The 22,381-nt window shown below is 35.5% G+C and overlaps 1 protein-coding gene across 1 annotated transcript in view; it reads right to left on the minus strand.

Annotated features, from left to right (window-relative positions):
* The window catches only part of PTEN (phosphatase and tensin homolog), a 92,124-nt gene that overhangs the window by 64,299 nt on the left and 5,444 nt on the right, over positions 1-22,381 (minus strand). The window contains exon 2 of the mRNA XM_019430037.2: positions 2,155-2,239. Coding sequence (XP_019285582.1) covers positions 2,155-2,239 — 85 coding nt within the window. The remainder of the gene's footprint in view (positions 1-2,154; positions 2,240-22,381) is intronic.

The raw sequence follows: 22,381 nt of genomic DNA on the forward strand, positions 1-22,381 counted from the left end.
ATAAACTTCAATCTTGGTTACAGATTACAAATTAAATTTGGGAATCCTTTTTTTTTTCAATAACTTTTTAATGTTTTATTTTATTTTTGAGAGAGAGAGAGAGTGCACGAGCGAGCATGAGCAGGAGAGGAGCAGAGAGAGAGGGAGACACAGAATCTGAAGCAGACTCCAGGCTCTGAGCTGTCAGCACAGAGTCCGACATGGGGCTCGAACTCGTGAACCGCGAGATCATAATCTGAGCCAAAGTCGGACGCTTAACTGACTGAGCCACCCAGGAGCCCCAAATTTGGGAATCTTAATTCAGTGTCATTAATTCAGGCGAGGGCTATGAAGTCAGAAGATGACATATCAAAATGCTTCCCAAAAAAGTATTTTCTTGGTGAAATTATTACAATCTAAGGTCTGAAAATGAAGTGTACAGATCAAAAAACTGAACTTTATCAGTAACCTGAAAGATGAAAAATCAGCCTCGTGACTAACAAGTCAGAAGAAACTAATTCAGTCAGAAGAGAACAAAGAGAACCAACCAAAACTAACATGCCAGGTTAATTTACCACGAGGATGATACCCTTACAGTGATCAGAAAACTTGTCCTCTACCCAGACTATTCATACTCCTTTTCCAGGTGAGTACTAACCTGATTTGATTGAATCAGTACTTGGTTGGACACAGAACGATAAAGCAGTAATATAAGATAGTCACCCTGGGGGATATCTTGCCTAGGTCATAAGGAGGCCTCATGAACACTCCTGCACCACCGCAGAGAACACAAGTCTGGTGACTGCACGACTCCTTTTCCAGATCCTCCTCCTCTGCTGATTCAAAATTTACGTCCCTCATTCTTTTCTCTACCACCCACATTTTCTGTACATGTGTACTGCCACTGACTAAACCATATCACAGTGTTGCTCTCATGGATCTGTGATGGTAAGCATCCTTCCAACTGTGTCCCACCTAACTAGGAGAAAACAAATTTATTTCCCTATTTTCGAGTTCTTAAACAGCACTTCTAACAGTCTCATGTAGCTATAACTGTAATACAAACTACAAAGAAGTAGTTTGGGGCTTTTCTGTAGTTTTTGTAGACACTGACATTTACTAATTCTGCACAGAACAGAAACACTACAAAAGTCCAACTGGACACAACTCAATATGGCAAAATTTAAATATACATTGGTTCAAAGCAAATTGGTAAAAACTTACCACTTAGAAAAACAACTTGTGGCTCACTCATATAAGGACACAGGTCGGCTCATGTGCTTAAACAACTAATACAAAAGGACTCTACACCTGCATAATGCTTTACAAAGTGCTCTCCCACTCACTGTAACATTTAATTCCCAGCAAACATTTAAATCCAAAGTCTCCAAGAAAGAGATTTCTGAAAGAGCATAAAGGGAATAATCCAAAATTTTAAACTTTAAAAACCATTAAAGTTTCTACGGACATTTACAGTTAGTTTTTCATACATATATATTTTTTATTTGGAATGAGAAAATATATTGAGACTACACAGCAGACACAAATTTCTTCTCTCATGAAACACATGATGTACTCTTAGGTTATAAATGTATTAAAATCATTTAAATGGGCCTTGAGAAACATTGTTCGGAAGCGAATGATAATCACACTTAGAAAATTACTCACGTTTATAAAAGAGACAAAGTCAGACTTTGGTTTGCCCACCAACTCCTGTCCAGACCCTCTACCAAATACTTACTCAAACGCTTGGTACATTTATGCCCTACTATAAACTGTTGTATGTAAAAAATACATGGTATCAGTTATCTCCAACTTAGGATGAATAAATTTAAGTGAATGAATCCGCTTGATGTTAAACCTAATCCCCTACTGTGAAATAAAAGACAAAACCATAGTGTAATGGAATCCAGACATTAACTTGGTTAAGAAGTATTGTATGGAGTCCATGAAATTACATCACATACACCTGATCATGTCAAAGGTCAGTTCTTATCAACGGAGTTGTATCCCACTGAAGTCCATTAAACAAACAAAAAAGCAGTACAGAGCACCAACATAATAAAAATAGTTTACCTCACAAGTACATCGTTTTCTATGGTTTAGAAATCTTCTCTAAATGAAAATACAGCATGAATACATCAATAGTTGAAACAGAAAATTAAGAGTTCTTACCTTACTACATCATCAATATTGTTCCTGTATACGCCTTCAAGTCTTTCTGCAGGAAACCCCATAGCAATAATGTTTGGATAAATATCTGAGTACTTAGGTTAAGGAAATATCTGAAATATGCAAAAATGCAAACTACGTGTAAATGTTTTAAAGCATTAGCTGATTATAAAAAGTACTATACCTATGTTAGCAAAAGACTGTCAAATTTATTTATTTATAAACCATCATGCATAATTAAGAAACACAAGTGAATACATTAATTCCGAAAGAATTATATCAAAATAATTATATGGCAAAATAATTTTCAAATCCCTCTACCTACTACATTAAAAATGCCCTCAAGGAAAAAACTTAACTTCCACATTTACGGTATTTAGGCATATGTACATGAAAAACAAAAACCTCAGACTTTATAAATCACAGAACTCAAGTTATCTTGGGACAAAAACCAAGTATCAAAATAAAAACAAAAATAGCTACACAACTTCTAATTTTTTCATGAATATAAAACGCACCATGGCATAGAGAAAGGGAGCTACAATTAAGAATTAGGAAGCCAGATTTAAGACCTGGCTGTTCATCTAACCAGTTGTATAATTTTGACATGTGACTTAGACATTTGCAGGCTTCAATTTCCTATTCCACATGATTAGGCTGAAACAACCACAGTGATCTCTTCCAGTCCTTGGTATTTGTGACTTGGTAATACCGAACTAAGGTACAAACTTATTCTCCCTTTCCATCAAGGTAATCAACATTTAGCATGCCATTCTATTCACTTATGTCACACACTATATTTGGCATAAAAACTTCTGCACTCCAGAAGCATTAACTAAAACACACACACACACACACAATCTACATTTCTATGTATTTTGGATCATACCAGCACTAATTTCTTCTTGAGATCCACTATCCATCTCTTTAATCTCATAATTTTCTGACATGGACCTTCCAAAACAGCCAAGCTAATCTGCCTCAAGCCTCTCTTCAAAACCATCCCTAAAGTGTTCTGCCTGTCTACTTCTGGACCCATTCATTTTTCAAATACAATTCAAAATTCATCAAAGCCAGTGCCCTTTTCTAGATCTTTTTTCCTTCACTTTCTGCTACATTCACATTATTGAGTTGATCTCAGTATTATTTTCAATCCAAAAATAATTATCCAATTACTAAAAGCTTTTATTTTAGTATCAGAATTTTTAAAAGGTTTTATCCATAGTTTTGCCACACACTGATTGAACAGACCTAACAAATATTTTAAGAAAAAAGAAGCACAACATATACAGTATACTACCTTTTATATGAAAAAATATTTACTGTTTGGATGAAATAACATTTACACACGTATTTGCTTGAATTTGAACTTTCCAATGCACATGTGCACACCACACACACACACACAACCGAGAAACTAATACAAATGTTTGCTTCATAGAGAAGGGAGGGGGAAGGGAAAGGGGAGAAGCATACACTAAAAACAGCAACAACAAACCTGACTAAATACCAAATTGATGACCAGGAGAAATGATTTCATCTGGACAGTGCAACAATTTTACTGTACTTCTTGTTAGGAAGCACACTATAAGAACAAAAACAGCTAGAAAAAAAATTTTAAACTTCTTCTGAGAGTTCGTTTTTACTAATATCAGTATGGATATCCTCAAGCTTTTTTTCTTTATATTGTAGGGAAAAAAATAAAATTTTGCTAATGATTTTCAGATTCATGATTACAGACATAAAAGAGATACCATTATAAAATCAAGAAATCAACAGGGTACCTGGGTGGCTCAGTCAGCTAAGTGTCTGACTCTGGACTTCAGCTCAGGTCATGATTTCATGGTTCCTGAGTTCGAGCGCCTTGTTTCCCTTGCTCTCTCTCTCTCTCTCTCTCTCTCTCTCTCTCTGCCCCTCCTCCACATTCTCTCTCTCTCTCTCTCTCTCATTTGCTCCCAAAAATAAACATTAAAAATTTTTTAAATAAAAAAATCAAAAATCAAGGTAAAAACATTAATTAAATACGAACTCACGTTAAAATGTATGTTCTCTAGGTCTTTTCACTGAAGTGGCCTAAAAGCATGTTACCTTAGCAAAAGTAAACAATCCTAAAACCCAGATTTCATCTCTCATATCGTAATACATTAAAAGGTACTAAACTCCTTGGAACAACAGCTGATGCCAGGGGTGGGACAAGAAGGTTCAAGGTGAGCCTGGGATTCCTTTCTGTGCCAGAGAACATGGAAGGTGTACAGAGACTAATGGTGTATACCAGACATAGAAGCTAACATGAAGGACATCCCAACAACTAAAACTGTAACAATCTGAGCATCAAAGAAAAAATTTAAACGCTAGTAAATTAAAACACCCTAAATAAAACTAAAACCTTGAGCCTATAAAGATGTTCAAAAGAAAAAAAGAAAATCTCTTTTTCATTTATTTGAAGTAGCTATCAGAATGGTTCTTTCTTTACTTTGAAAATAGCTAATGAGGGGGGTGGATTAAGTATTTATGCAAATTTTCCTGTAGGTACTATATTTCAGGGCAATCAAATAGCCCCAGTTCATATGACAAAGATACACTTTACAGAAAAACACAAGAGAACAGAACTTTGAAAATCATATTTTGCAAACCCTAATAAAATTATTGATTAGGCCAGGATCAACAACCGGTTCTAAAGCAGTAAGTGAGTTGATGATGAAGAACTGAACTTTCTGGAACACCTGGGTGGCTCAGTCGGTTAAGCATCTGACTTCAGCTCAGGTCATGATCTCACGGATCATGAGTTCGAGCCCCATGTGGGCTCTGTGCTGACAGCTCAGAGCCTGGAGCCTGCTTCTGATTCTGTGTCTCCCTGTCTCTGCCCCTCCCCCACTCAACTCTACCTCTCAAAAATAAACATTAACAAAAATTTTAAATAATAAAAAAAGAACTGAACTTTCTTACAGTCAAAGTAATGCCACACAAAATACTTTCTAATGTAAGGAAACAAACATAATTGAACAATGGGCAGAAGAGACTGCCACCACCCAATTTCACTGGTCAATCTCAGCATCATCAAGTGGAGATCGTATAACTTTTGATGTGATACAATATGAAGGACATAGCATCATCTATGATAGCCAAGCTATATTCAACCTGAGAACCCACCAAGCATTTAGATATAGCTACTCATTTACAAAGAGACAGAAAAACCAAACTAACTGACATTATCAGAGAATAAACTGGATAAATTAAAAAGGTCTACAGCACATGACCCAGTCTCTGCTCAAATGCCTTTTTATTTTTTGAACGTTTATTTATTTTTGAGAGACGGAGACCGAACATAAGCAGGGGAGGGGCAGAGACAGCAGGAGACACAGAATCCAAAGCAGGCTCCAGGCTCTGAGCTGTCAGCACAGAACCCGATGTGGGGCTCAAACTCACGAACTGTGAGATCATGACCTGAGCCGAAGTCGGACGCTTAACCAACTGAGCCACCCAGGCGCCCCTCAAATGCCTTGTTTTTAAAGGTGAGGAGGGGAGGGACAGGTAGCTATCCTTGACTTAAAAAGACTTAAGGGTTCTAAGAGCCAAGTTCACATGTACAATGCTGTTCTGGATACTGTTCTAGGCAAACCAGGCATAAAGAACATTTTTGAGCTAACTAGAGAAATATGAATATCATCTGGGCATTAGATAAGATGAAAGTTTACTGAAATGGAAAAGTAGACAGTATTATTATTATTGACTGAAATTAAGGTTTCAAAAGAGAACATATAGCATTTCGTCATGTTGGCATAAAAATGCATATATATCCATATAGACATATGTAGACAAAAAGATTTACAAACTAAGGTACTAAAAGTAATCATCTCTGGGTGGTAGAAATATATATTTTTCTCATTTTTGTTTTATATTTTCTACTTTTGGTACAATGCACCTGTACTATTTCTATAAAAGATTATAATTATCTCTAAGTCTATTTACTAAGCATGACAAAATATTGTCTTATCCTGCATGACTCAGTTTCAGCTGTGTAGCTAAAAAAAGAAAAAAATGCTGAGTTTCTGCCCAAAAACATATATGTATATACACATATATATGCACACACACACACACATACATATAATGATAAAAGTATCTAACACTTAAATAGCATTTACTATGTGGCAATTTTTGTTACTTTAAGAATTTATAAATTCACCCCAACCTCAAAGGGTTCTTTACTGGAAAGGTTCCAAAACTACTAGGATTATCATTTTTAACATTACAAATATCAGCTGTCATCTGTTATTCTCACATAAGAAAGTAGTCCCACCTAAAAATGTAGCTCAATTCAAAGAGCTATGATTGGGAAGCCTGGGTGGCTCAGTCAGTTAAGCTGAGCAGCGCAGAGCCTGCTTCGGATTCTCTCTTTCCCTCTCTCTCTCTGCCCCTCCCCTACTCACGCTCTCTCTCTCAAAATAAATAAAAATGTTTAAAAAAAGCAGCTACGTTCAATTATCGAAATGGTTTAGGCTGTTATACCCATTCATGAGAAAAATAAAAGAATGGAGGCTCAAATCAAGTCTACAGCAGTGTAATTCCTTAAAGTAAATAATCTTTACTTTGTAACTCTGTCTTGGGAGCACCAACATGTAGAAAATGAGAAATAACACTCGGAAAACAACATGAGGGAGCAGTAAGGCCCCAGAGCAGTGGCAGCTGCCGCCAGCCCAGAATTCCTACCTTAAAAATTATAAATATATGTCAGTCAAAAATATAAATTGAAATCACCCAAGGAGCGCCTGGGTGTCTCGGTCAGTTGATCGTCCGACTTCGGCTCAGGTCATGATCTCACCGTTTGTGAGTTCGAGCCCCGCGTCTGGCCCTGTGCGGAGCCTGGAGCCTGCTCCGGATTCTGTGTCTCCCTCTCTCTCTACTCCTCCCCCGCTCACAATCTGTCTCTGTCTCTCAAAAATAAATAAACGTTAAAAAAAAAAAAGAGAGAGAGAGAGAAATCACCCAAGTTTTTCTGAGCAATACAACAGAGAAATATGTTTTATTCAAAAAATAATAATGACTGCTACTAACAAACTTCCTAACTGAATTCTTAATTTCAGTGAAAACGCTAGGAAGATTTTTAGCCTTACAGAAGAGCACAGTAAAACAAAGGCCCTTGAAATGCAGTCACTTTTACCAGGACTAAACTCAAATTTATCCTTACACTATGAATACTAACTAATAAAGAAAATAAAGTTGCAAAGGATTTGATTAACTTACTTTAAAAAACTATTTGTTTATGACAATACATAAATGGGGATGTTACATACTCACTAAAGTAAACTCAATTGGCCCCCTCTTTCAATCACTTATCCAAACACAAATTGAACATTCTACGGAAGGGGCACTGAAAATGTAACGCTAAGTAAGCAAAGCCTACTGCATTGAGAGAGTTCCTGTTCTATCAGGGAAGACAGACACACAGACGTGCAACCGTGCCTCAGGCTCTACTGAATACAAGATCAAGATATTTTAAGAGAAAAAGAGAGCAGGATAAATTCTGTAAGGGCACGGATAAAGCTTCACAAAGTAGGCGATATGTTAGATAATCCTTAAGCAGTCAGGCATCAGCAGACAGAAGAACAAGAGTGACTGTAACATTCCAAGCAGAGTACAGGACAGAGTTATGGAAATACATAAAATATTTGGAAAAAGCCAGCAGTCCCATGTGGCTCGCACACAAAGCTCTATGGAGAAAGCACCAAGACAGAAGATTAGGTCTAGTTTTAAGGATGCTGTCGGCAGGGAGTTCAATTTAACCACACACAAGGAGTCAGAGGCCAGAAATAACGTGGGGGTCTTTTGCAGAGCAACAATCCAATACTTTCTTTACACAGAATCTAGGAAGTCGGTCTTTCAAGGTTTCCTTTTCCTCAAATTCTCACCTTCCTTTTTCACAGTTTGAGATTTTACCCAAGACTTTGGCACCCATCAGAAGTTAGAATGAGGCAGAGAACACGTGCCACGGTATGGGAAATACCTTCCCATTTAATCCTAACTATCCTACTGAGTAATATTACCATTTCATAAATGATAAAATTGCAGGTCAAAAAGACTGAGTAATTTGTGCAAGGTTCCACAGCCAATAAGTACGAAGTTATGATTCAAACCTGTTAAGTGCATAACCCAAAGCCCAGGCTTTTTATACCATGCTGCCTCACAAAAGGGGATTAAAATTTTTTTTATATATTTCCAAATCAATAATAAAAAATTTACAAACGAAGCAGGCTCAAATGAAAGTGAATTTTACTAACCAAATGTTAAAACTTCTAAAAGATAATACAAAACTCACTGGCATTTCCAATACTGAATGTCAGCAATAACGAGGGCTGAATTTTGAAGCAAGTATTTCTTATGCCAAGACTTATGCCAATAAACCTCTAATATGACTTTTTTGCTTACCAGTATGTCTAAATTTCTGACATACCTTTTTAGACAATTTAAACCAAATAAATATAAGTGAGAAAAAATAATGTATGATTTTTAATACAGAACAGCCTTAACCTGAACTTACTGGATATACTCTTAAACAAGTAGTAGAGGGTTTAATATGAAATTCTGATCTAATGACTTACAAATGCCGAACATAAAGAATTATACTAACTAGGTCACTAAAGAGAGCCAAATATTTTGCCATCTAGGGATCTACTCGCAGGCAGTATGGCGCCATGGCTACGAACGTTTGCTCTAGAGCCAAACTGTCTGGACTTGAACTCTAGCTTCAGGTACATCCTTTTTGCAAGTTCCATATCCTCAGTTTCCTATGAAAAATGGGACTGGTGAAAATACTCATCATACAGGGTTTTCTAAGGAATAAATGCGTGAATATATTTAAAAAATGACCAGAACATAGTGGCAGTTGTCTAACAATTGAATGGCACAGACCTAGACCACAGGAGCTCACCGTAACTATTTGGGTGTTTTTTTTTTTCCACTGACACTGACTTACTGAATAGCCTAATCCTTCTCAAGAGCACCAAAGCCTAACAGAAACCTTAACTCTTTGAAATCTTGACAATATCACTTGACAGTATCATGAGCACCTGGGTGGCTCAGTCAGTTAAGCGTCTGACTTCAGTTCAGGTCATGATCTCACGGTTCTTGAGCTCAAGCCCCACAACGGGTTCTGGGATGACGGCGCAGAGCCCGCTTCAGATCCTCTGTGTCTCTCTCCTCACTCTCCTTTCTCTCTCTTCCTCCCTCCCTCTCTCTGTCTGAAATAAACTTTAAAAAAAAAGAAACAGAACAAATGTAAAATATTCCCAAATTCCCCAAAGGAAAAACAAAAGCCTTCTTTCCCCATTATCAGTGGCCACGTGCAGGAAGCAGGGAGGCAGAAGAAACGCACACGTACACGCCTGGTACTTTGTGTTTCGCTCGCCTAAGCTGGAGAGCCACGAGAGCCACCACTGCTACAGGAGATGCCATGCATGACATACAGCAGACAGTCTCCTTTGGCCCAACCTTTGAGCAAATGTGTTCAACTTGTTTTAATTAAGGTATCATTTACATACAATAAAATACAAGATCTTAAGGGACTCATTGCTGTTTTGATAATTACATAGACCATATTTGGACAGTCTTGATTCAAGTGCTACAACAATCCCATCTCACACGACAGAAAACTGAATGAAAGAAAAAAATTAAATGTTAATTAAGGGGCGCCTGGGTGGCTCAGTCGGTTAAGCACCGACTTCGGCTCAGGTCATGATCTCAAGGTTCCTGAGTTTGGGCCCCGCATTGGGCTCGGTGCTGACGGCTCAGAGCCTGGAACCTGCTTCGGATTCTGTGTCTCCCTCTCTCTGTGACCCTCCCCCATTCATGCTCTGTCTCTGTCTCAAAAATAAATAAAAACGTTTAAAAAAAAAATTTTAAAAAAAGGTAATTAAGTCCTAACACCTGTCCACAGAAGTCCGTTTCACCAATAACATTCACTGACATGCTGTAAAATAACATGGCTATTATATGAGCTAAATAAATTTTTACTGGTTGTTCTAAGTATCCAATCATGACATGACTTAAAACACTAAAAGTATATGCTAAGTTACGCCTAGTTAACAAAACACCTTTTAGAAAACAACTTGTGAGTTGAGATTTCATACCTACCTTCTCAAAATTTTACTTGAACCTAAATTAATGGGGTTTATTTTACAAATTTAAGAATTTTCAAATAGAGGATAACCAAAAATACCTCCTTAAACCTTATTTTATGAGTGTGTTCCTGAAGGTAGACTGAATCTTAATTTAAGTATAATTATTGAAAATAAAGTTCTGAAGTTTCTTTGTAGTATTCAACATAATATATAAATCTACTTATCCCTAAACAACTTATAAACTAAAAAACTAATAGAGTAGTAGTATTCAAACCAGTAACACTTTTTTCCTGCCATAATTATTTTAGGGAAATATTTTATTTCCACCCATCACATATAAGCTACTTTAAAATTCTAACTGGCTGAAAGTTGACAAAATGAAGCCATAACATACACGGAACACGACTGGCTGGCACCCGGAAAATGACATACAGATTCACAGAGGTGGTGATCAAAAAGCGTCGAAAGCAAATCTGAAGGGGCCTGGCTCACAAGAGAACACTGAGCTAAGCCGGCAACAGGAGTGAAGGAATAAATAGACTAAAAAGGAGAATTGAAAGCAAGTTAGCAAATACCAGGACTTCACCATTTAAGTTTCCTTTCCAGGAATTTCTGGAGTTTTTTCCCTGCTTTTTGTCAGGGCTTTCAACTAACGGATGCTTAAGGATCAGGTGAGAGGGAAAAAAATTCAGCCACTGACTCATAAGCTACACCAGGTCTACGTGTTTGTTTCAACAAATTTTAACAAGTTTAAATGTAACAAATAGTTTCCACGCGTATCCCAGTTATATCTGTCTTATCAACTTTACTAATCAAATTATGCTTTAAATAACTGCCACTCTCATAGACTTGTAAGAATTTTTCATTTAATGAAACATTTCATATTTCTTACTACATTTTGTTTTTTCCTATTAAATGTGTAAAATGTTTGTATCTGGTTTCTAAATTGAAGACTCATATGGGTAGGAAAGCAGAAATAGGACTTCCTTGAATTTTCCAGTTGATAAAGTGCTAATTGTTCATTATTTGAGAACAATTTGTCCCAACATACAAAGCATATAATCATTCCTGGTATACAGTTTGGTACAGACCAAAGTAACACAGCCTAAAATCTTATTTTCTAAAGTACCAAAGCTTGAACTACAGCAATATAATAGAAAGAATGCTCCCAATGATGGGCATTTTATGAATAAAGAAGTAATGGTCAGAACAACACAGGACACAGGAACATTTAAATATTTACTAGGTGCCAGGCCCTGTACGGGAGCACTTAATGCATACTGTCATTTAATATAGAAGACCAGAGTTCCGTTCTCAGCTTTGCAATTTAAAAACCTATGACTTGAGGTAAATTACTAAATCTCTGGGCCTCAAATATTTTTTGTGTCTTTTTTTCTGCAAAATAATGATAATACCTGCTGTAACTTCTTCACTGGTTGTTTCAAGGATCAAATGAGATATCTAGATATATCTTTAAATCTATAAACTGAAAAGGGCTCTACAATTGTAGCAAGAAGTTATTATTATTTGAGGTTTGCATGGGTCAGAAATGTCCTGTTAATTTTAGTTTTAATGTCTCATTACAAGGCGACTCAATATGGTGTTTTTATAAACAAATTATAAAAGAAAGAATTCCAATACATTCACTTCAATTCACTTTAGCATAAATTTTAGGTTCCTTTTAACACTTCTAAATTAACTGCCCACAGTGCCAAACCAGAAAGGAAGACTGACTGCCAAGTAATTTATGAACTCTACTGGAGTTTTCTACTCCTCCAAACAATTAGAACCTCACAACTTTCTCTCGTGTTGTTATATTATACCAACTTGTCTTGACTGAAAAGTTTACACATATTTTTGCTTTGAAATGAAGTGTAGACCTCCCTTTCTAAATTTTTTTAAAATCTTTTTTTAAGTAGGCTCCACGCCCAACGTGGGGCTCGAACTCACAACCCTGTGATGAAGACTTGCATGCTCTTCAGACTGAGCCAGCCAGGTGCCCCTAGATCTCACTTTCTAAATAAAAAATCACATTCTTCAAAGGTAACATCAAGAATGTTAGTAAGTCTTCTGCTTAGTAGCAACACTATACATTGGTTCATTTGACAAGAAATCTACAATCTGTAACAAAGAGCTATGAAACACTCTTCCCTTTTATAGTGGACACCCGAAAACAAACAAAAAAGTAGACTATACTTTTCACAATATTCACAATAATGCTGTTTATAAAAGAAAAAAATGGAAATAACCTTAACATAGTACAGTAAGCAAAATGTGGTACTTAACCTGATGAAATATTACCTATATATAGCTTTAAAAATGACAAATAAAAATTACTTTGTGAATACATATGTATGTAATTATGAGCATATGTACATTAACAAAGAGGGAAAGACAATTTCCAGGGACATACACCTGACACAGAATTAACTATTTTTCCTACTGTTTAAATTTAAGATTAAGATTACACACAGTTTCTAAAAACTTTTTAAAGGAACAATCAAGGAACTCTGAACTTTATTTAAATTTAAGCAAATCAGAACCACGGAAAAGTATCTTATCAAGTCACTGATAATGCTAGCAATACTCTAAAATCCAAAGTACAATTTTTTAGTGTATTAGCTGGATTAGTCCCCTCAACGAATTTAATCAATTTTTCTTCAGAGTTGTTATGAAATAATGTATCTACAACTGTTCAAGCCTACATCTGTGAACCTCTAAAAATTTAAGTTGCCCAACTAACTGGTTTTAACGAGTATGAGAAACAATTACCTTCTTCCTAGGTCTCTGGATGAATACGATAAGACTGATTTCCTGTTTCAGAACTCTGCTGCTGTTAAAATACACACACGCACACCCTACCCCCTCTCTATGGTTTTGCTTCCACTAACAAACATCCAAGACTGACTACCAATGACAAATCAAATAAAATACGGTTATAACTTACATAACAACTTTCAAAAAGATCATTAGGTCAACAAAATGCATTAGACATACTTGTCAGCATTATATACCCGAACTAAGCCAAAGCTAACTCTAATTTTCTACAGCAAAATCATAATAAATAACATGAAAAATTAGAAAAGTTAAAATTATAACACTGATCCACCATTACTATACAGAAAAGAGTATCTATAACGCTATAAATGTTGTATTCGCTATTAGACTTAATGTTACTTCTGTAATTCACTCTGTTATAAAAGCCATGCTTTTATCATTTATTGTACCACAGATAAAACCACTAGGTTTGGGCTACTCTATACAGTTATGCAAAACGACAAAAGGCTATTAACTTTTACAGAAAAAAAAACAAACAGGTAAGATATGGAAGATGACCAGGGATGTGTCAAGAGTTTGAGAATAAAGGCCTAGTAATATTTAGTGCAAATTACTCAAGAGTAGTAAACTGCATTAAAAAAAAAAAAGATTCCAACATTTCCAACTGTATTGATCTTTTAGATACAACCACGCACTAATTTCCTAATATTCAAAAACTACTACACACACCAGCTCCAAGCAAGTGTGTAGCTAGACTGCTTCATTTTATATTTGGCTTTAGTATAATAAAATCATGTCTTTTTATTTTATATCTAAGCCAGGAAATCATTTGGAAAGGACTTGCTTTCTTTTTTCTTTTTTTTCTTCCAATTGGCAAAAATAGTTTTGCCTAACTGCAGTATTTTAATCCTGGATAAAAACAATATAAGCCAGAAATACATGTAGGTTTTAAAACACGAAGGCACACATACTGGCATTCATTACTACGTTAGGAAGACTCATATTACTGACTTTATGATAACTGTCTTATAATATTGAAAAATATTCACTTCCCACTGAGTGTATTTTTATCATTATATGAACTTTATAATCACTTGAATATGTGGATTATCAAAAAAAAAAAAAAACCCTGAAATTACATACACTGAATTACAAGTAAAAATTCATATTTTAAATTTTAATAATATGCAATTTTTAAATATACTAAAAAATATGAGAGCAAGTCTACATTGAACAGGTAATACTTTTAATTTTCATCAGCTACCCTTAAATGCTTGTTCCTGAAGCATTATCGTTTTAGTATAAATCTAATTATTACAATTGGGGAAAAAAATGCCCAATTACTGATCATAATTAGTTGTGGAATCTTCATATTCAGAGGAGAACATACTAATCATCTTGGAAAATAAGCTGAAACATGAAAGCAAAAACTAAGGAATCAACTCTGTCAACCAATAAACTTTTTAAAAACATGAAGTTCAATATACAGAAAGACAAAAATAAAAGAAAGAATGGAGCGCCTGGGTGGCTCAGTCAGTTAAGCGTCCGACTTCGGCTCAGGTCATGATCCCACAGTTCGCGGGTTCGAGCCCCACATTGGGCTCTGTGCTGACAGCTCGGAGCCTGGAGCCTATTTCAGATTCTGTCTGTCTGTCTGTCTGTCTGTCTGTCTCTCTCTCTCTCTCTGCCCCTCCCCCACTCGTGCTCTGTCTCCCTCTGTCTCAAAAATAAAAAAACATTAAAAAAAAAAAAAAGAGAGAAAGGAGCTCTTAACACCTTACACACACTCTTTAAATACTATTCAGTAAACAAAACAGGTAACAACTTAGTATCTGGACAAAAATCTCACCTAATGTGTGCCGCCTCACTTAATGTCAGAGAGGAAATTTACGCACACATTATCTGTCTATCCAAAAAGGCACCATTCTTTCCATGGCCTACAGTGCAGACCTGAACAAATTCTATAAACTGATGCTGGTAAAACTATCTACTTCCATCAGACATGAATTTGAAATTGGCAAGATGTTTCTTACACACAAAAAAAAGAGGCCCTAAACACAAAGTTGGATGTGGGAACATAAATCCAAAATCCTACCTAAACTGATATATTATACTGGGTCACATTAATCATTTGTCATGATGACAAACTTCTCAATAAAAAAACAAAGTCAATATAATAAATAAAACAAAGTAGATTAAAACTAATCAGATCTTATTATGCCCAACATGCAGTTTTAAAGACTTCTTTGCACCTTGGCAAGACCAAGTTCTTAGGGGTGAAAAGGAATTAAGTTATAGAAACACCTTATGTAATGGCTCCAAGGCAACAGCAAAATTTTAAAGGCAGAAAACTCATTTACTAGCAGAAAGATAAGAAGTGAGTTGTACAAGAAAGCAGAGAACCTGAAAAATATTTTAAAGCAAATATTTAAGGAATACATATTAAATCAGTTTCCTGATTAAGTTCTGTAATAATGAATTCCTAGGTATCAACTGCTAGGAAAACTAAGAGTTTAAAAATACCGAAATCTTGTATAACTTAATACCTCAGTTAAAACATGATGTTTCCACTTAAATATCCAAATAACCTTGTAAAACTAAATGACTAAAAGCCAGACTTCCATTACATAAGCTTTAGTTCTCAACCAGTATCTCTGCATTTTGGTAGAAAAATATAAACACTGGCATAACCACTAGGTTTTGTTTTTGCAAAAGCTTAAAATTTGATATTAGTCTTTAAAGACTGTAATTAATAGATGATTCCAAAACCAGAAATGTCAAGACCACTTATATCAGTAGATTATCTTAACTTTTCCCTACGTTTGAGTAACAGATGGTAAGCCTTAGTTCTTGGACACAACACAATAATCACAATCTGTGTGACCTTTTCAGTATTAAAAAAAAAATCCAAATAGCCTTAATAACCAGCACCTTGGTGTATTTTGCAGTAATACATATAATTTTGATCACAGTGGACAGAAACTAGATATGCAAAACTGCATCGTACTTTCAGTGTGCTGCTATTTATTTTACATAAGGTTCCTACAACTAGTCCATGAACTCTTCAGACGTCAGAGTGCTTCTTCAGTTTTCAAAAGACACGTGCATACATTCACAAAGTATTTTTACTATTACTTTGTTTACATTAGCACCAAGAAGGCATATACCACACCTAGATCAAATTTTTTTTTAGTTTAATAACTGAAACAATTTTACCTCATTTAGAAAAATGTTACTCTAAAAAAAAAAAAAAAAAAAAAGAGAAAAATGTTACTTTAACAAGTAATTTTGTTTAAAAAAGAGAAGTCTGTTTCTTCCTCAATATTTTTGTTCTAAGTACACGAATTAATACATTCACTGAGATTTATCATTCAGCTAATGTCAAAATTATCTCCCTATTCTAATACCTGACACTTGAAAATCTGACACTAACAAATGCAACTTTTGATTATAAGTGCAAATGCACAGCAAACCTTCATCAATAAATATCACCAATTACCGAGGCAACTATGCAAATAGAAACTGTATCACTCAAAGTATGCTCCAGGGAACAGTAACATCATGACAAGCCATACCCTTTCTGATTAAAGATAGGAATGCAACAGAGTTATAACTACTTTTAGTATAAAATGTGATAGCTTATTCAAATTACTTCTGTATCCACTTTAATTTCAATACAATTTTCCTACAAAAGGAAATTTGACAGATCCAAAGTGTTTAGATATTTTCTTACTTAAATGAGTAAAATATGCTTAAAACTTTAAATATGCGATAGCTTTCCTATAAATAACCAAGGGGAAAAAAACTTCAATAGTCCAACACTTCAGCTTTTTTGTGTGCATAACAGATTATGATTTTATGAATCAAAATCATGAAAATCTTTCCTAATATTAGGTCATCTTAAATCTGCTCTAAAAAAAAATCAGAAAAATATAGCAGGAAAAAATATTAGCCAAATATTGAAAACAAGTTTAATGTATAACTATAGGGAAATAAATATATCTAATAGCCTCAACATTTAAAATAGTTAAGCCAATTATGAGGGACTCTGGAAATTGTTTAAAAATGCACACACACCTTTTAAGTTCACTATGATGAATGACACTTTTTCTGATGAATTACATTTTTAAATAAATGCACATAAACTAGAAGCTAAATGGAAACGTGAAGTTTCAAAGAAAGACAATGAGCACTTTAAAAAAATTCTCTTTAGTTGTATATTTATAAAACAAATTTTTTAAAAGAAATTTTCTTAGGTATGGTAAGCAAATGAAGTTTATTATTCATGTAATGAAATAAATACCATGAGCCTTACTCAATTAAATTATAGCAATAAATGCCATCTGTTTTCCTTAACAAATCTGAAGCTATCATATAATTAGCAGTCCCGGTTTTAAAATATTTATCAGTATCTCTGGATACCTCCTGTAATTTCAAAAAGAATCACAACACTCAGTCAAAACTTAAATTTCATAAGAAGGTTTAAGATAGGCCTGACATTTTACTTTGCTTGTGTAAAATGAGAGGCAAAGTAAATTGTAAAATCAAGCAAACAGAAAAAGAAAAAAAAAAACAAAAAATCCTCATAGCAAACAATCTATTCCTAGAACACTTTCGTAATTACATTTGTCTGCCCTAAAAACAAAACAAAATTCAGAATCCACCAAGATACTCCCCTGACATCTCATCTCTGAACTAATCTAAAGCTCTGTCCTAATTTCTTCTAAAAACTTCACATTAATGCAAGTTTTTTTAATTAGATAAATAAAGCACTTTAATTCAACAGGCTGACACAGCAAAGTTAGGGTCTGGAAAAGAATGCAACACATCCATCAGGGAACCTCAGAGTCAGCCCTACTATCATTATCTGGAAAGATATGAGAAGTTTTTAATAACTTGTCAGAAATTTGCCATTTTGTACCCACACATTTAACTCCACCATATCTGACTATAATAAAAACAGCTTTAGAATAAAGTCTAAGACTAAAGAATGATTAAACAACAAAAACCAAATACACTGGGGGCAAAGTATCTCTCAGTTGCTCCACAAGTATATAATTAAAGGAAACAAGCTAAAGATTACTTTAAAATTAAAAACTATTGCCAATATAAAGATGAAAAAAAGTTGGGTTTTTCTGTTTTTTGTTTTTTAATAAAGCATATCCATCCTGTTAGAGCGGTTCTATGTAACGTCCTTCTGAATACCTCCCTTTAAGGTACATTTAGACATTTATTGAAACATCTTCAGTCTTTCTAAAAGGAGTTCAAAGCAAAACTTTCACAATCAGCCAAATAACACATGAGCCTTTTTCAAATAAACCTTTTTAGTCACCAGTGACATCTTTTGTGGGCAAAGTTCTCTTTATAAAGAGTACCGGGCTAACAGCAGTCCAAAGACCTAGATGTTTTGTAAAAGCCTAGCTCCATCAGTCATTAGCAAATTGACAAGCCATACCGCAGCCTAATGGCAAAGGTACTGACTTCCATCAAATATTATACTTATCATGTACCAGACACTTGCTACGTTTAAAGTAGAGTTTTTCAACCTCACATTATTGGCCATTTGGGCCAGATAATTCTTTGTTGTGGGAGGGACTGTCCTGTAACCTGTAGGATGCACAGCAGCATCTCTGGGCTGCTACAAGATGCCTACCAGATGCCAAGAGCATCCCTCCCCACAGCGATCTCGCAGCTATGACCACCAAAATGTCTCCATGCATTGCCAAACGCCCAGACAAGGTGGGAAGGGGTCACTCCCAATTGGCAACCAATATTCTGAAAAACACCTAACCTATAGTTCCAACATACCTAAAAACCACCCTACAAGGATTTTTACCACGATGTTAGAGATGTGGAAAATAGGGTTCACTAATGTTAAGCCGTGTATCTTTTATCACACAACTGACAAGTGGCTGAGCAAGGATTTAAGCTGGACTTTAGGTCTAGCTGACTCCTAAGTCCATGCTCTTTGCATTCCACCATGCTGCTTTTCTAAACTTATTGCCTCATCTACATAATCAGAATAACATTTGCCATGTTGAGCTACTTAGGGTTTACAGAACAAATACACGTTAAGGATTTGTTTGACTGAAGATAGTATGGTATGGTGGCTCACAAAGTATGACCCTCGGACCACCAGGATTGGCACCACCTGGGAACCTGCTACAAATGCAAATTCTCAGACCCCAACCTAGACCTAATGTTCAGAAATTCTTGGTGTAGGGCAAGTAATCTATAGTTTACCAAGCCCTCCTGGTTATTCGGATGCCCTCTAAAGTTTGAGAACCACTGACATAACATAATGGGAAAAATACTGCACCAAGTGCCTGCACATGCTGCATCCTTCCTTGGACTCCATCTCAACTACCTCTTAACAAGTTACTGATTCTTACTGGAGCCATGATTCCTATACTACAAAAAAATAAGGACAGTAATACTTTGTTCAGGCTCTTTTCTTCTTTGCAAAACCAAATGAGCTAAAGATTAAGAAAAGGCTTTGTTAATAAAAAACGCTAAACAAATCTAAGACATTGGTAGGATACACGCCAGCTAATTCTACTTACTACATTAAAAAGAAAAACACCCTTCTGACTCAAGTTCTCATCTTTCTCATTTCGTATCTCATAAATGATTACGTAAGAATGTGAAATAAATTTTACATCATGGCTAGATACAGCCTGGCAAAACACAGTTTTCACATTAAGAAATAAAAAAAAAACAGGAAAAGCCCAAGCATTCCATTTGATCTCTAACAGACTCAGAGTAATACATAAATACACATTTAAAAAATAAACACCTAAAAATCAAGCTTAGTAACATCACCCAAACTTCATTTTAAAAGTAGAAAAAAGTTTTCAGTTCTACTTATTTAACCTCCAATCAGTTCAAAATGACTAAAATACTCAAAAAGAAGTCTCACTAATTCATGAGAGCAAAGGAATTTTAAACAGAAAAATTGCATTGATTTTAAAGCAAAGAGTTGTTTGCAATTTGAGCATGTATTCTGTATTTATAAATCACTTCAAGAATCCATCTGACTTAAAGAATACATGTTCAAGGGGCGCCTGGGTGGCTCAGTTGGGTAAACGTCCCACTGCAGCTCAGGTCATGATCTCATGGTCTGTGAGTTCGAGCCCTGGGTTGGGCTCTGTGCTGACAGCTTAGAGCCTGGAGCCTGCTTCGGATTCTGTGTCCCACCCCTCCCCCAACTCGCGCTCTGTCTCTGTCTCTCAAAAATAAATAAATGTTAAAAAATTTTTTTTTAAAAAGATGTGATTCATATCACAATGCATTTCATAACACCTTAAATAATTAGATACTCCTTCTAAAAGGTCAAAAGTATTAAACATATAAAATTGGCAGAATGCAATCCTTGCGGTTACTAGTAATGAAGAAATTCTGATATTTTGGCCTGCAAATCTACAAAAATCAAAGAAAATAAAATTCACAACTATTCTGAAGGGACTTAACAGTATTAAATCAACTGTAAGTTTTGGGTAGTGATATAAAGCAAAACACAGATGGCATGTGGCATGAGAGAAAGAGGATTTTAGACAACTCTACTGTCCTAGAAGATGTCAAACGTTCAACTCTCCAACCTAGACCTGGACCAGACCAAAACTACAGCCAGTTAGTACAACACACAACAAAATACGTAGAAGTCACATATATAATGAGACAGGGCACCATTCATTCTGCAATGCAAAACAAACCAACAAGCCCAGAAATTCACTGGAAATCAAGTGCTCCAGTACTGAGAGTACTGGGAGACAGCTGAGGGACCAGCAGGGACAAAGGGAAAAAAGAAGCATCCCTATACACACACGATGGCCTTTACTAGGCAGATCTCAAGCTTAGTCCATCCTTCGCCACACCTGGTAAGAATGAATGAAGAAAAAAATTCTTTAGTTTTCTTCCCATTTCCAGGGACTAAAGTTATATTGAGACTCTTGATCAAATGTGAACATGGGATGCACTATAACACAAAATTTCAACACCAAATTAAAATTCTTACGTTATATGAATGCACCATGAGATTAACTATAAATTGTACTGTAGTAGCTGAAACCTGGCACTCAAAGTCCCATGCCTCTCCCCAAACTATGAACTTAAAAAAGAAATGCTAAGATACATACCTTTATTGATAAAGTTTATATAACTTTTTGTATCACACATTCAAAGTTTTCTTTGAGAAGATTACTCTTTGTAAATAAAATACAGGATATTTAAATTGACCTATCTTTAACACTAAAGAAAACTTACTATAACAATTTTTTACTTGAAAACATCTACTTCATGATGCAGTAACACCAGGAAGCTGTCCTCTTACCTATCTTACAGCAAATCCTCTGTGATTAGCATAATTGATTTTCTGTGGTAGACTGTGGGAGGGAGCGGACCTTTGCCTTCCGTGTGTGATGACACAAAGCAGTCACAGACTGCTTACACTCAGAGCGCCTAAAGGGACACCCTGAGTTCAAACTCTACTCATAGTCTCAACCAATTAAAATTCTAACATATCCCAAACTGAGGAAACTCAGTTACAGTCACTGCTCCTCCCATAATAAATGAAAATACAAATTTCTCACATGTGGGTAATCTGAAATTGTAAGTTTTACCAGCAGCAGTTACCATGTATTTACAATGTGGCAGGCAGTATGCTAAGTGAGTCACTTACATCATCTCATTTATTCTTTAAGATAAATTTTACAGATGAAAACAGATGGAGAAAGATGAAGTAACCTACTCAAAGTCACCCAGCTGCTCAGTGGGAGAACCAGGATCCCAACACAGGCCGAAAGTCTGGCTGCAGAGCCCACACTGCTACCCCATCATCTAAAACGAAACAACGTACACACAATGTGTACATAAAACTAGTAATATTTTAACGCAATTTGAAATAAATTTAATCTTATTTGAAAACTGTAAAACAATATCCACCAAGGTAATCTCTTTGGAGAGTTCCTTACTTAGAAATATTAGGATAGTCTGCTGACTTTATACTTATTTACACACAATAACCCAATGTTCAAACACTTCCGTAGTCGACACGACGACTACTGACGACAATTAAAGTGTAGAACCACCTAAAATGCAGGTGTAAGTAGTCTTCCACTGTATCCACCTCCCAGGACCGTCCAGGCTACCACGTAAATGCCTAACACCCTGAAGAGGTCCACCTGCCTCCTAATGCAAAGTGCTAAAAATGAAGAGAATACGCCTGAGCTATACTGAGCTACAACTTCCCACCTAAAATTACTTCACCTCTGAACAATGTGTGTTCTTCTTATATTAATAGGTTTCCGATAGATTTTACTCCAGTGCAAATGACTTTA

This window comes from Panthera pardus, unplaced genomic scaffold, assembly GCF_024362965.1.
Source record: "Panthera pardus isolate Hobbes unplaced genomic scaffold, ASM2436296v1 HiC_scaffold_22, whole genome shotgun sequence".
Classification (NCBI taxonomy): domain Eukaryota; kingdom Metazoa; phylum Chordata; class Mammalia; order Carnivora; family Felidae; genus Panthera; species Panthera pardus.